This window comes from Periplaneta americana, chromosome 17, assembly GCF_040183065.1.
Source record: "Periplaneta americana isolate PAMFEO1 chromosome 17, P.americana_PAMFEO1_priV1, whole genome shotgun sequence".
Lineage (NCBI taxonomy): Eukaryota > Metazoa > Arthropoda > Insecta > Blattodea > Blattidae > Periplaneta > Periplaneta americana.
Window position 1 is genome coordinate 128,735,806 of NC_091133.1, and position 12,005 is coordinate 128,747,810.

Below are 12,005 nucleotides of genomic sequence, written 5' to 3' on the forward strand. Positions count from 1 at the left end.
TAGTAGTAGTAGTAGTAGTAGTAGTAGTATTTGGTCTTTATTATCATGTCATACAATCCAAAAGCCTATCGACAAAGTCAACAGTAACAGGTCTAACACAAGGAAAACAATAATATTAAAACACTATATTGTCTAAGTCATACAATTCATTAATGTTGTAAAATGTCTTCTGGGTCAGCCAGCCAGAGACGAGTTGTTTTTATCAAAATAAAAAATTTCACTGGGTGGCTTATTGCATATTTTAAGAGCACTGATCGAGTAATTATTCATTGTCTTTGGCAATCTACATTTAGGAGTATGGAAGTAGGCTAATCCTTCTTCCTGAGATTATAAGACTGTCAGTAACTTGCAGCCTCATTAGAATTTCTCATTTCACAGCCATACATATCTGCTTCAAGGATATAATTAATTCATTTTTTCCTTTTACAAAAATAATGGTTTACTGCCAGCCATAGAAGACAAATCAGTTATGGCTCTTCTTGTCCTTTTTTGAACTACAGATATCTTTTGTATGCGACAATTATTATCCCAGATTAGTAAACCATATTTCATAATGCTTTGAAAATATGCAACGTTGTTGTTTGTTGTTTTCTAATGCCAGGCATTTGACAATAAAGTCATTTGACCTCTTGCACTCCAATATTTTTCAAAGATATTGTCATGGTTAGCCACTGATGCACAGATTTTGAGATGTTCTGAATCCATTTCTTGATTTGAGTTGCACAATGGACAGTTAGGAGACTGATATATTCCAATTCTATGCAGGTGTTTGGCCAAACAGTCATGGCCTATTGCCAATCTAAATGCAGCTACAGACGATTTGCGTGGTAAATCGGGAATCAACTGTGGCTGCAAAAGGGTATCTGTCGGATACAGGGGGGAGAGCCATTAATCCTTCCCATTGAAGGCTTTAAGGAACCAACCTGGACAAATACCCTACCTTCCCGTGGTGCAGCTGTTAGTAAGCATAATTTTACAAGCTGAACTAAAGGGAGGGGCTACTCCTCAATTAGCACTGGTCAGCTTGATGAGTTAATGATTGAATTTGGTACAATTTTCCTCTATTCAATACCTAATTCCCTCTTTACCCTTTCCTATCCAGTCCTCTGACTGAATTCTTACTTTCTTCAACTCTGACAGTATTAGAGCATTCGAGGCCTAGGGGTTCATTTCACTTTCCTTTCTACCCTTCCTACTTTTCTGTTCCTAGTGCTGACCTGCTATGGCACTAAAATCGTCCTCCAGTGGCTTAAGGAGGGAAAGCTGGTGATCAACAAGATCTCCCAACTAGGTCCAGTGGACCATCGACCAACAGTAGGTGTGGTCCTCCAGACATTCTGGGGGTTGTGTGTGAATGAAGTAGCCACCAAAACGTTAAAATATGGTGTTCACTTAAAATCGGCTACAACTTGCCATTTTCACTCCAATATGAAATATGCAAAGTAAGCTATTCTAAAATACTGATGTGGAACATAACGTTTTAAATTTCTCAATAAATAAGCCACCTTTAATAATTTGGCGGCAACATACCTAGTTAATATATACTTCCCACGTTAGTTTGACATCAAGAACAATACCCAGCATCTTCACTCTATTAGTTATATCAATGCATTTCAATGAAAAAGTTAAGGATTCAGTTTTGGACTTATTTAGTAAAAACCCATTCGAAGAAAACCAAGATTTGGCCATTGAAAAAACTATATTCTTTAAATTTTCAAGTTCATTTAAGTCTTTTGATGTAAAAAAAAAATTTGTGTCATCAGTATACATGACCGAATGAACAGGAATATTTAATTGGTACCGGTAGATCATTAATGGATATTAAAAAATAACACATCCCAAAACTGAACCCTGAGGGACACCATAGGTTATATAAGTAAAGCAAGTAGCAGTTCCTGTACTTATGCAAGAACTACTATGATCAGAGTGAAAAAACACGAATAGAGCCGATGCTACTATTCCCATATTTGCCCTCTCGAAGCAGCACGATCTTACCCTGTGCTTCTCCCGTGGAGCCGTATGATAACGCTTCCTGCTGGGAGGGTCTGAGGCAACTCTGGGAAAGTAGTTGCTCAGATTAATCACCTGGGATCGAGGTCCAACCACTGGCGTAGTCTGCAGACTGCGAAATTGAAGCGATGAAAAGCTACCTGTTGCTGGGGGAGGTGTTGGGGTTTTTGTTACCGTGTCGTCACTTTCTTGTCTTTCAGTCTCCTCCGGCATGGAAACGCTCCCATCACGGTCTGAAAACGAGTTACATTTTAGAGAGAGATATACGAAGTGATTCATGAAGATTGTGCCATGCTCTAGGATCTGATTCCTGACCATTGGGAAGAAAAAAATTCATATATACATCATTAGCGGCCGGTGATCGAAATTCTCGGTGAGGCCAGATGCAACTACATAGTTTAAGTGCCTCCGATAGGAAATGTTTATTCATGATATGAATTATTATTGTTATATTATTAATATCATTATTACTGTATTATTATTATTATTATTAATAATAATAATGAAAAATAATGTCACTCATCAAATGAGTTATGCTGAGAGTTAGTTCCAGTGATTGTATGAGTGTGATGAAGAAACACATATTATGCTCAGCTGAAAAGTATGTGTTGAAATTCTCCTTTGTTCTTTTTTTTTTGACAGCAACAAATAAGGCCAACAGAAAAGTTTATTTTGCACCACATTACCACTTACCCATTTATGTTGCCCATACCAGGATGCAATAGAAACTCGCGTTTAAGATTATCTGTCAGAAAAATTGTCAGCCATGTCGTAGGTATCTCGGTAAGCTATCTCTTTATTTAAAACTTCCTTTCTTTCAATATTATTTCTTCTCGAAAAAGGACACTCTAACAGTGAATTAACTATATCATCATTATTTCTCGCATTTGTGTTTATATTTTCCCGAAACACTGAACCACACTCACTACTGTACTACGAAGTACAATAGTACAACACTCTCGCTTAAGTCATACACTGAGACATAATGAGAGAGAACAGTGTGGGGTTTCTGCCTGCCAAAGAGCGGGAATTTTTATGTTATTTATGGCCTATTTAGGAAGACAAGTCACAATCGCTATTCCCACCCTTCTACCATTAAGACTGGCCCATGAATGGGAGGAGTGAAAGCTGACTAGGCCACGAGGCCAGATGAATTGTGCCTCAGTTACAGCTTTTTACGCCCAACATCAAAGCCCGCGAAGACAAACAATGCAGAAACCAGACCCGGCACGAACGATCCTGGTCTCAGGAACAAATTGTACTGCAAAACAGGTCTATATAGACTACAAAGTTTTCAAATACTTCTACAGCGATATATGTTTCATTCAAATAACTAATATATTATATAAAAACACAAAATTTGATTTCAGTTAAGCCAAGTGACTGAGGCCCGGCCTCACTTGCCTCAGGCAATCAGCCACCGCTGATATACATGTGTCCGACTTTGAACAGTTTTGGATGAAATCACGATTTTTCCTTCTGTAACATGCATCCTTGTGAACTTCTCTCTCCCTGGATGTCTAGAGTTTTGTGTGTTACAGTACAGTTGACAGCAGCGACAAAAAGGCTCGTGACATCAGGGTCAGTGTTAGAGATAGATCAACACCAATACAATGTATCTACCTAGCATCTGAACAACAGAAGATAGGGAATGCGGTGTGCGCAGTTCACACTCGAGTGACTTCATGTATTGCTGCAGAAGGTGGGATCTTTGAAACAAACCAGGTTTAATACAGATTTTTCAGGTCAATAATAATATGAATGGTCTTTAAAGAATTTATAATAGGTACATTCCGTACCATTTTCGTAAATAATTTAAATGATTAAACCTTCATAATTTCCACGTTTATGTTTAACATTCAGGAGGGTTAACTCACCCAATTAAAAAAAAAAGATATGTTTATATTGTGACAGCGACGTGAGATTCGAACTCACGACCAGCGTCCCGCAAGAGAGAAGATCGCGCGGAGCACTTTGGGATGGCGCGCGGCGGAGAGGGGAAAAGGGCCAACGCGGCGAGAGAGTGGAGAGAGAGTGCGCGCGCATCTGGTGCTGGTAGAGAGGAGAGGGCTCGGGATTTTTCTGGAGTGCCATCTCTAGAGACGCGTGGAACCTTCGAGGCTACGTCGCTGTGGTTATAAATTACGGACGCGAAGGAACGACAGCAGTTTCCAGTATTCAGTTGATTAGTCAGCCAGTCAGTGAGAAAGCCAGGGCAAGCAAGCCAGTCTTGTGTACCGGAGTTCGACTCGAGTGTGCGTCTGCATCTGCGTCAGCATCCGAAGGCCTGAGTTCGAGTGCAGTGGACCGCAGTTGGAGGGACCTGAGTTCGAGTGCAGTGGACCGCAGTTGGAGGGACCCGAGTTCGAGTACAGTGAACTGTCTCTGAAGGTCTGTGGTTCGAGATACTGTGAACTCGAGTGACTGAGATAGAAGAACTGTGAACTGAGAACTGGTAGTTCTGATTTGTAAATAGTGCTTTGCAAATATTAGTTAAGATTAACAGTTCATTGTTGTTCGTACTAGTCCAAGTAAATTGTCATTGTCGTCGGTGGAGTGCTATAACGAATACTGTGTTGAGTGAAAATCCAATTGTTGACGAGAGCGTTTAAGGCGAATTGTAGAAAGGAATTATTGTTGTGACGAATAAATTACATTGTTGTTACTAATAAAATTCACAATATGAACTTTTTTCATCACAATGATGTCAGAAATCAGATTCTAGAGTATGGCATAATCTTTGTGAATCACCCTGTATATTTTATTGCTGAAGTCTGTGATATAAGAGAAACAAAAAATGGCAGGCACTCACGAGAAACTAGCGCTGAGGTAGTTCTGGTGATTTTGGAGTGAAAATGATTGAATTTATAAAGGATTCTTTGCGGAGATGGATTTGAAAAGTTACGGTTTTTATAAGAAAATATTTGAAGAAAAGGAAATTGTTTGGAAATATAGTAAATTACGTGTAAAATGAGAGGTGCGTGGTAATGGAAGTGCTAACGGTGTGGTTTCTAGTGAAGGCAAGGAATGTAGGGACATAAAACACATGATACGATGTAATGCGAAGAACGCAAAACTTATATTAATTCAATAACCAATGGAATATAGTGAAGCAAACAAATAATAATGAAATAAACACACAATTTCCATAATGTAACTTTGTTACAACGTTCGCCATTCCACTAGCCAGTACTGACAACATCACTAAACAAATATCACCAGGCTTTGAAAATCCTGCATAGAATCGTAATCAGAATAAGAATAACAAAAGTCTAGCCTAACCTAACCTATCACAGATTCGTATATGCAAGGCACAGGTGAGCATACACTAGCGTGAAACATTCGTAATGTCACCAAAGTTATGTTGTGACTGGTAAAGACAATTGGGTCAAGTTTCGGTCCCCTATGGCCACTTCCAACGGACTCCTAACGAATATTCACACGTTTATCACTGGGATTGTGGCGCTGGAAATCAATTTAGAACACATTTCAATTTTTATTGTACAATATAAATGCAATTATCACTACGACGACACAATAATTCTTACAGATAACAAAGAAACAACTTCGGAAACGTAATTAACAGAGTCGCAGTTTCACTTCACTTCCACTAGATGACTCTTGAGTTCCAGCAGAAGCGTAGCAGCGATGCCAATATCGGCAAACGAAATGAAACTGTGAGGAATGTTACAATAGGGGTGTGCTAAACGTTAGGAATGTTACAATAGGTGTGTAGCACGTTAGGTTAGGTTAGGTTAGGTTAGGTTTTGTTAGGTGTGTAAGATAATATGAATGGTTACCACAGTTGGCGACACTGCAATCATTTTCCCACTCCACCTCAAATAACGTCACAACGACGGAATATGGCCGCCTTCTTCCTTCAAGTACGACGATTTTCCTATATAAATAAGGAACCTATCTAGGGCGGGTTGGGTGGGACCACAGCTCTCCCAGTGATCACATCGAGTTTCTACTACTCCACACTACAAAATTAAGGTATTTTCAGTGTTTGTTTTTAATTCCCAATACTGGCAGTACAAGACTGAAGCTTCACCGACAATTGAAAATGCATAAGCAGAGAAGGGAACTACCTCAGCGCTAGTTTAACTGGCACTCATTTCACCATGGGGTTCTTTGTATGGTTGAGGGGGTTGGTGGGCGGAGCTTCTCTACATTGGTCTTTCAGATTCTTCATAATTTCTCATGGCGAAACTTAAGTTCAAGTAGATGTCAGAATTTGGGTAGCCTATTAGAATTAAGCACTTCTGTTTCCCCGATTCTGGACATCTGAGTAAACTAAGCCACTAAGGAATTCATTTATCTGGACAGCGCAAAGAAAGGAAATCCCAATATTCCCAGTTTAACTCTTTAATCGTTCGGCTTATACTGACCTGTGTTGCTACGTAGCGTTGCATAGTTGGGGCCGTAGTACGAGTTCACAAGTGGCGAACGATACTGCTCGAAAGTAAGCGAAGGGGGGTCACTTGGTGGGTCCTGACTGGCTGGTGTGGGGTGGCTGCTCACATGAACCATGCCATTGCTGTTCACCGGAGCTAGATTCATTAGCAGATCCTGTCAACAGTTCACAACTTTTATTCCTAATGATATACTTAGTTGTTAATTGTAAGTTACAGAATATTTCATTTTTTCCTGCAACATGACTACCTTGATGTACCCTGTATCAGTGAATAATGACCAATAAGTAAACTAAATGTAGATTAAAAAGTTACCTGTAGTACTATACTGTTTCAATTTTAGGAGTTTTGTAGCCACATGTGCGGTCGTTTGTGATATGCCGACTTCTTGTGCTAAACTATTTAAGGACTTTTTAGGACTAGCTTCTAATGCAGCACCAATTTCACCCAACTTCTCCTCTGTCAATACACGTCTTCGTCTCTTTGGCTTTAAATCCAAAAGTGACCCAGAAGAACGAACTTTACTCACTAACCTATACATCATAGATTTACTAGGCGCGGGAAACTCAGGAAAGTTTCGAAGGAATCTCCTACAGCATTTTCTCCAACATCCACACTTAACGAAGTTATCGTAAATAAAAATACGTTGTTCTAAATTATACCTCATGCTTTATACAAAAACTATAAACATAAGGCAATTCAGAAGTACACTAGCGCACCACACACCATTCAGATTTTGACAATCAGTGTCGCCAACAGAAACGTACAGAAAGTCGCCAAACAGTAGTTCTAAAGTCAATAGATTCCTTATTATCAATAGATAAAGTTTCAGTTTTGTCGCTATAGGATAGTATAAAAGTGGCAAAATCTCAAGAAAAGTTAAAGAAAATTGTCGCCGAAAAACAGTTAAAAGTCGCCAAATTTAGCGACAAAGTCGTTAAATTGGCTACATTATTTTCACAATACTGGTCATTCACCGTTTCTACAGTGTCGCCAATATTGCAAACATTTTGAAACTACATACGCAGTGAGAAACAACTAAAATTATACGCTAAACAACAATATAATTATTTTTTTTTCGTAATTTTATTATCATACAAATAAAATTATAGTAATTTATACCTACAAGACAGTAAAATTATATTTTATCCGCGAATGGAAGGTTTAGTGCCCGAGGCAAAGCCGAGCGCATAAAATCTGTTTACTCTCATATTATGCTATACAATATTTCATCCATTACTGCTATCTAAATTTTATTATTGACACCTAATTTTAATTTTAAATTGTAGTCCTTTTCTTTGCAATAAATTATTTGTGAAGTTATAAATAAATGGATGTATGGATTTTATTTTTGCTAATGTGTTGGTTGTCAAAGGAGAGAGCGATTTAAAAAAGTTTAATTTGCAAGATATCAAACGTGGATAAAATATATTACACAATTAAAGATATTTTGCTAGTATATCTAAAAATCAATGGTTAGTCAGTCACCATCTATAATTCTGTACCATCAGTAAAATATGAAATTTCATATTCTAAACTACTCCTACTAGCCATTTCATAGCATGTTTTGTGAAAGCCATAGATTTAATTCCCAATAGGCTCAGCCAATTTAAGAGAGCACACACACGCATAGAATACTGTAAATATTTTTCTTTTTATTCTCTTCGATATAAAAAAATTGAGTTAGCTACCTAGTTTTCACATTTAGGTAAGGATTTGATTATACTGAAAAACTGTTAATTATGAAGATTTATTGTAGTTTAATTGGTAGCATATTAAAAACAGACAAATTGTTCATCTTTACAGGCTTATTTTGTAAATAGTTATGTAAACCAGCTCCAAATTGTTTAGGAACGAAATTTTTAGCATTGAAGCATTTACTTCATATTTTCACATTTTGCCACAACAAATTTAATATTTTAGCAATATTTTTTTCACAACGTGTCGGTCTCTAAACATCAGTGAAGTTGGAGCTGCAGTGGAATTTGAAGTTGGATGTAATAATTAGTATGCTACATTTGTTCTTATTTTTTAAAGAGTTGATGTGGGAAATTCAAAACTGTGGCCGCATTGATTTGGAGAACTGCTATTTATGTTAAAATATTTGTACTATACAGCTTACTGTAGTACATTTATCAATTTTAAAGTGAGGATTACAAAACCAGAGTTTCATGATATAAGTATCAATTGATATTTAATTTACCTTCATGTTAATGGTGACTCCAAATGGATTCCTAAGGATTGTAGGAGATCCTTGAAGCTTTTGTCTTCTACTCAGAACTAGGATCACCACGAACACGATTAGCAAAAGTAGCATGATTGCTGTCAAACCTCCAATTACCACTTCTACATATCCTTGGCCATCTTTAGGTGCAGCAACTGCAATGAGAAAGATTATGTTGTTAATAAAAATCTTTAATGATCAATATTCTTATGCCATGTAATGAAAATAAAATGAAGTGAAACTATTTGGTATACTACACGACTTTCGCTGCATTTTAATGAATTTTTAGTTTATTTTTTTGGATCATAATTATTTTCTTTGGAGAAGGAATTCTAGCATCTAAAATATTCAACGGAATAACAATAAACAGCAACTGATTTTATAATGAGAGCATGGTACTGGATCAAAACGGTATGTACCAGTATTCCCTTTTACCAACGTCAAAAGATCGGACAAAGAAACTGATTTGCATGAACAAAGATTCAGGTGGAACAACATGAACAACAATGAGATTGTGAGATGGCGAATTATTCTAAAAGAATTTATAGTAGATTAACAACTATTTCTGACGAACAACATTAGGTCAAATTTAAAATGATCTTGTCATATTAAATCATCTACATTAATACTTTCCTTGCATTCCTGATAGTATCTATTCCCAGCTTCTGTAGTGTACATAACAAAAAGATTTCAAATAATTGATTAAATGGCGATCTTACTCGTGTTAATTATGTAAGCATGTGTGGCTTACAGCAGTTTCGGTGCTACTTGACACCATCACCAGAGCCTACTAGATCTCAGTGCTATTTCAACTTCGCTGCCTGCTGTGTGGGTGCGTTCGTGTGATGAAGAGTTGTGTCAAATAATGTGTGTGTTCTGAAATTCATCTGTGTGTCGAGAATTTGATTAGGGTGTGTTTTAGTTTGTCTGGATATTTCATATTGTTCTAGTGTGTTGAGTTTTTGATTTTTGGATTGTATGTGTAGGATTTCCATGTCTGTATATTTATGTTATTGTATGTGTGGTTAGCATTAGTTATGTGTTCTGCACATGTAGATGTATTGTGTCCTCTGGTTATTGCTTTAATGTGTTCTTTGTATCGAGTTTGGAATGATCTGCCTGTCTGTCCAATGTAGAAACTGTTGCAACTATTGCATGTGAGTTTGTATACGCCTGTGTGGTTGTATTTATTTGTTTGTGTTGTTTGCGAGTTGAGATGTCTTTGTAGTGTGTTTTCTGTTCTGTATGCTATGTTGTATTTCTGTTTTCTGAATGAGGATGCGATCTTGTGTGTGTTTTTGTTTTCGATATTAGTGTGATGTATTTCTTGTGTTCTTGTGTTTGTGTGTTTGTTGAGTTTTTGTTTTGTCTTCCTTATGATGTTGTCTATTATGTTTGGGTTGTAACCATTTTCTTGTGCTATGTACTTGATTGTGTTCACTTCTTCATTGTAGTGTTGTTGGCTCATGGGTATGTTGAGGCAGTGAAGTTGAGATGGCGCTGAGATCTAGTAGGCTCTGAAGATGGTGTCGAATAGCTGTAAGCTGCACATGCTTACATAATTAACACGAGTAAGATCGCCATTTAATCAATTATTTATGATCCACAGCATTGAGGCAAAATGTCTAAGCATTGAAAGAACCTGACAAACGTCTAGTAATTTATAAATATGGAGAGTGACAATGTCTGTGGCAGTGGCGGTGTATCAATAACAGTACAAGAGCACGTGAACACCTTGTTTCCGTCAATGCACGACTATTCGTATCATTTAATATCGTACTGACGTACTGGGAATGTTTAACAATCGAAACGAGTATTTTAAACTTCTTGCAACTTTCATAAACTTATTGTATAAATTTGGCAACGTAGTTCACTAGCAAGCCGTGCTCTTTTCAAGGAGGTTATATGACTTAATACGCATTCAAGGTACAAAATTGTCTGTAGCTGGCCGCTTATGACTTGTCAAGAGCACAAAACATTAAGTGCACGTTGAAACTATCCAGCAGATGTCAGGTGCGTCGATTTCCCCCCCCCCCCAGAAATTTATATTTATTTAAGTACCAGGTCGCAAAATGGACCCATGCCTTTTACAAGATGTATGTAACATAGTACATGATTCAGTATAAAAAATACAATTTACATTCAAACACTTTCACCAAGAGTGAAGTGTTTTACAAGAAATCAATGCGTCGATTTCTCAAGATAGGAAATAGTCTAATACAGACTACAGGTGTCAGCATTTGTCACTGTCGAAGCTTTCTTTATATGGGTGTGTGTGTACAGTGCTTCTACGAGAGTGAAATTTGTGAATTACTATACTTCAGATTTGAATCATAGACTATCTTCAACATTTTTTCTGCCAGCATTCAACAGCTGATAAAGTTAAAATTAGTAACCTTAAAAAGGACTAATTTCAATTTTTGCTTAGGGGGAAAATATTTTGTTACGGCAGATCTTATCACGTGGCGACTCCCCACAATTTTTTCAGAAATCAACTATTTTCCTACCGTAAATTGGGGTAAATTCGATCGCTAATATAAACTTGATTTAAAAAAAAAAAAGGAGATTTAACCCATACGAGGTGCACTGAATATATTTTTAAAGTTCACTTCTTTTATTTTCTTAAGTACCGACTTTCTTATTATTATTATTTTAAGTCACAAATAGGAATAATAAAGTTTAATTGTTTATGGTAAGTTTACCCCAATTTGCAATACATTTCCAATTTCCACACATAGGACTACTTTTAACTTATCTACTTAGACAATACGTCATTTACATGCACTTACTACTAATATGACGTACGTGTGAACAAATAAATGCACAATTTTGGTGAAGAAATTTTAATTTCAATTAACAAAGAAATTATTGCATTATTATTATTATTATTATTATTATTATTATTATTATTATTATTATTATTATTATTATATCTATTATTACTAATAGAAACTGTAACTAGGGTAGGTGTCCCTGATATGGCCATGCTAAGGTTTGAGAATTTTTCTAGCCGCCATTTTGAAAAAAAAAATGTAAACCACTTTTTTCTTACTCGTTCCCAGTCTAATGGTCTTTCTTAAAACAATTTCCTTTCCCCATAAAAATAGCTTTAATTGTCCAAAAGTCCCAAATTCCAAAAGTCTACCTAGTGGCTATATCAGGAACATGTGCACATGATATGGCCACCCTTGTTCCATGTTCTACAAATCGTGATTGTTTTCAGTTTGACAGCGCAGTTGTACTAAAATTAAATAATTTTGGTGTAAAATGAATAAACATGACACTTAATAACCTTTTTATAATTCAAAAGTGTAGTCAAAACAGGTTTTTCTATAAAAAATTAAGTTGTTTTTCTT

General features: G+C 36.6%; 1 protein-coding gene across 2 annotated transcripts in view; it reads right to left on the bottom strand.

Annotated features, from left to right (window-relative positions):
- The window catches only part of LOC138693018 (discoidin domain-containing receptor 2-like), a 1,708,097-nt gene that overhangs the window by 29,365 nt on the left and 1,666,727 nt on the right, over positions 1 to 12,005 (bottom strand). Inside the window, exons 13-15 of one of the 2 annotated variants that reach the window (XM_069816529.1) lie at positions 8,629 to 8,804; positions 6,402 to 6,582; positions 2,086 to 2,243 (exon numbers count right to left, since the gene is read on the bottom strand). In XM_069816529.1, the coding sequence (XP_069672630.1) occupies positions 2,086 to 2,243; positions 6,402 to 6,582; positions 8,629 to 8,804 (515 nt within the window). Of the gene's footprint in view, positions 1 to 1,995; positions 2,244 to 6,401; positions 6,583 to 8,628; positions 8,805 to 12,005 lie in introns of both variants that reach the window. The other variant, XM_069816528.1, reaches the window with a different exon arrangement.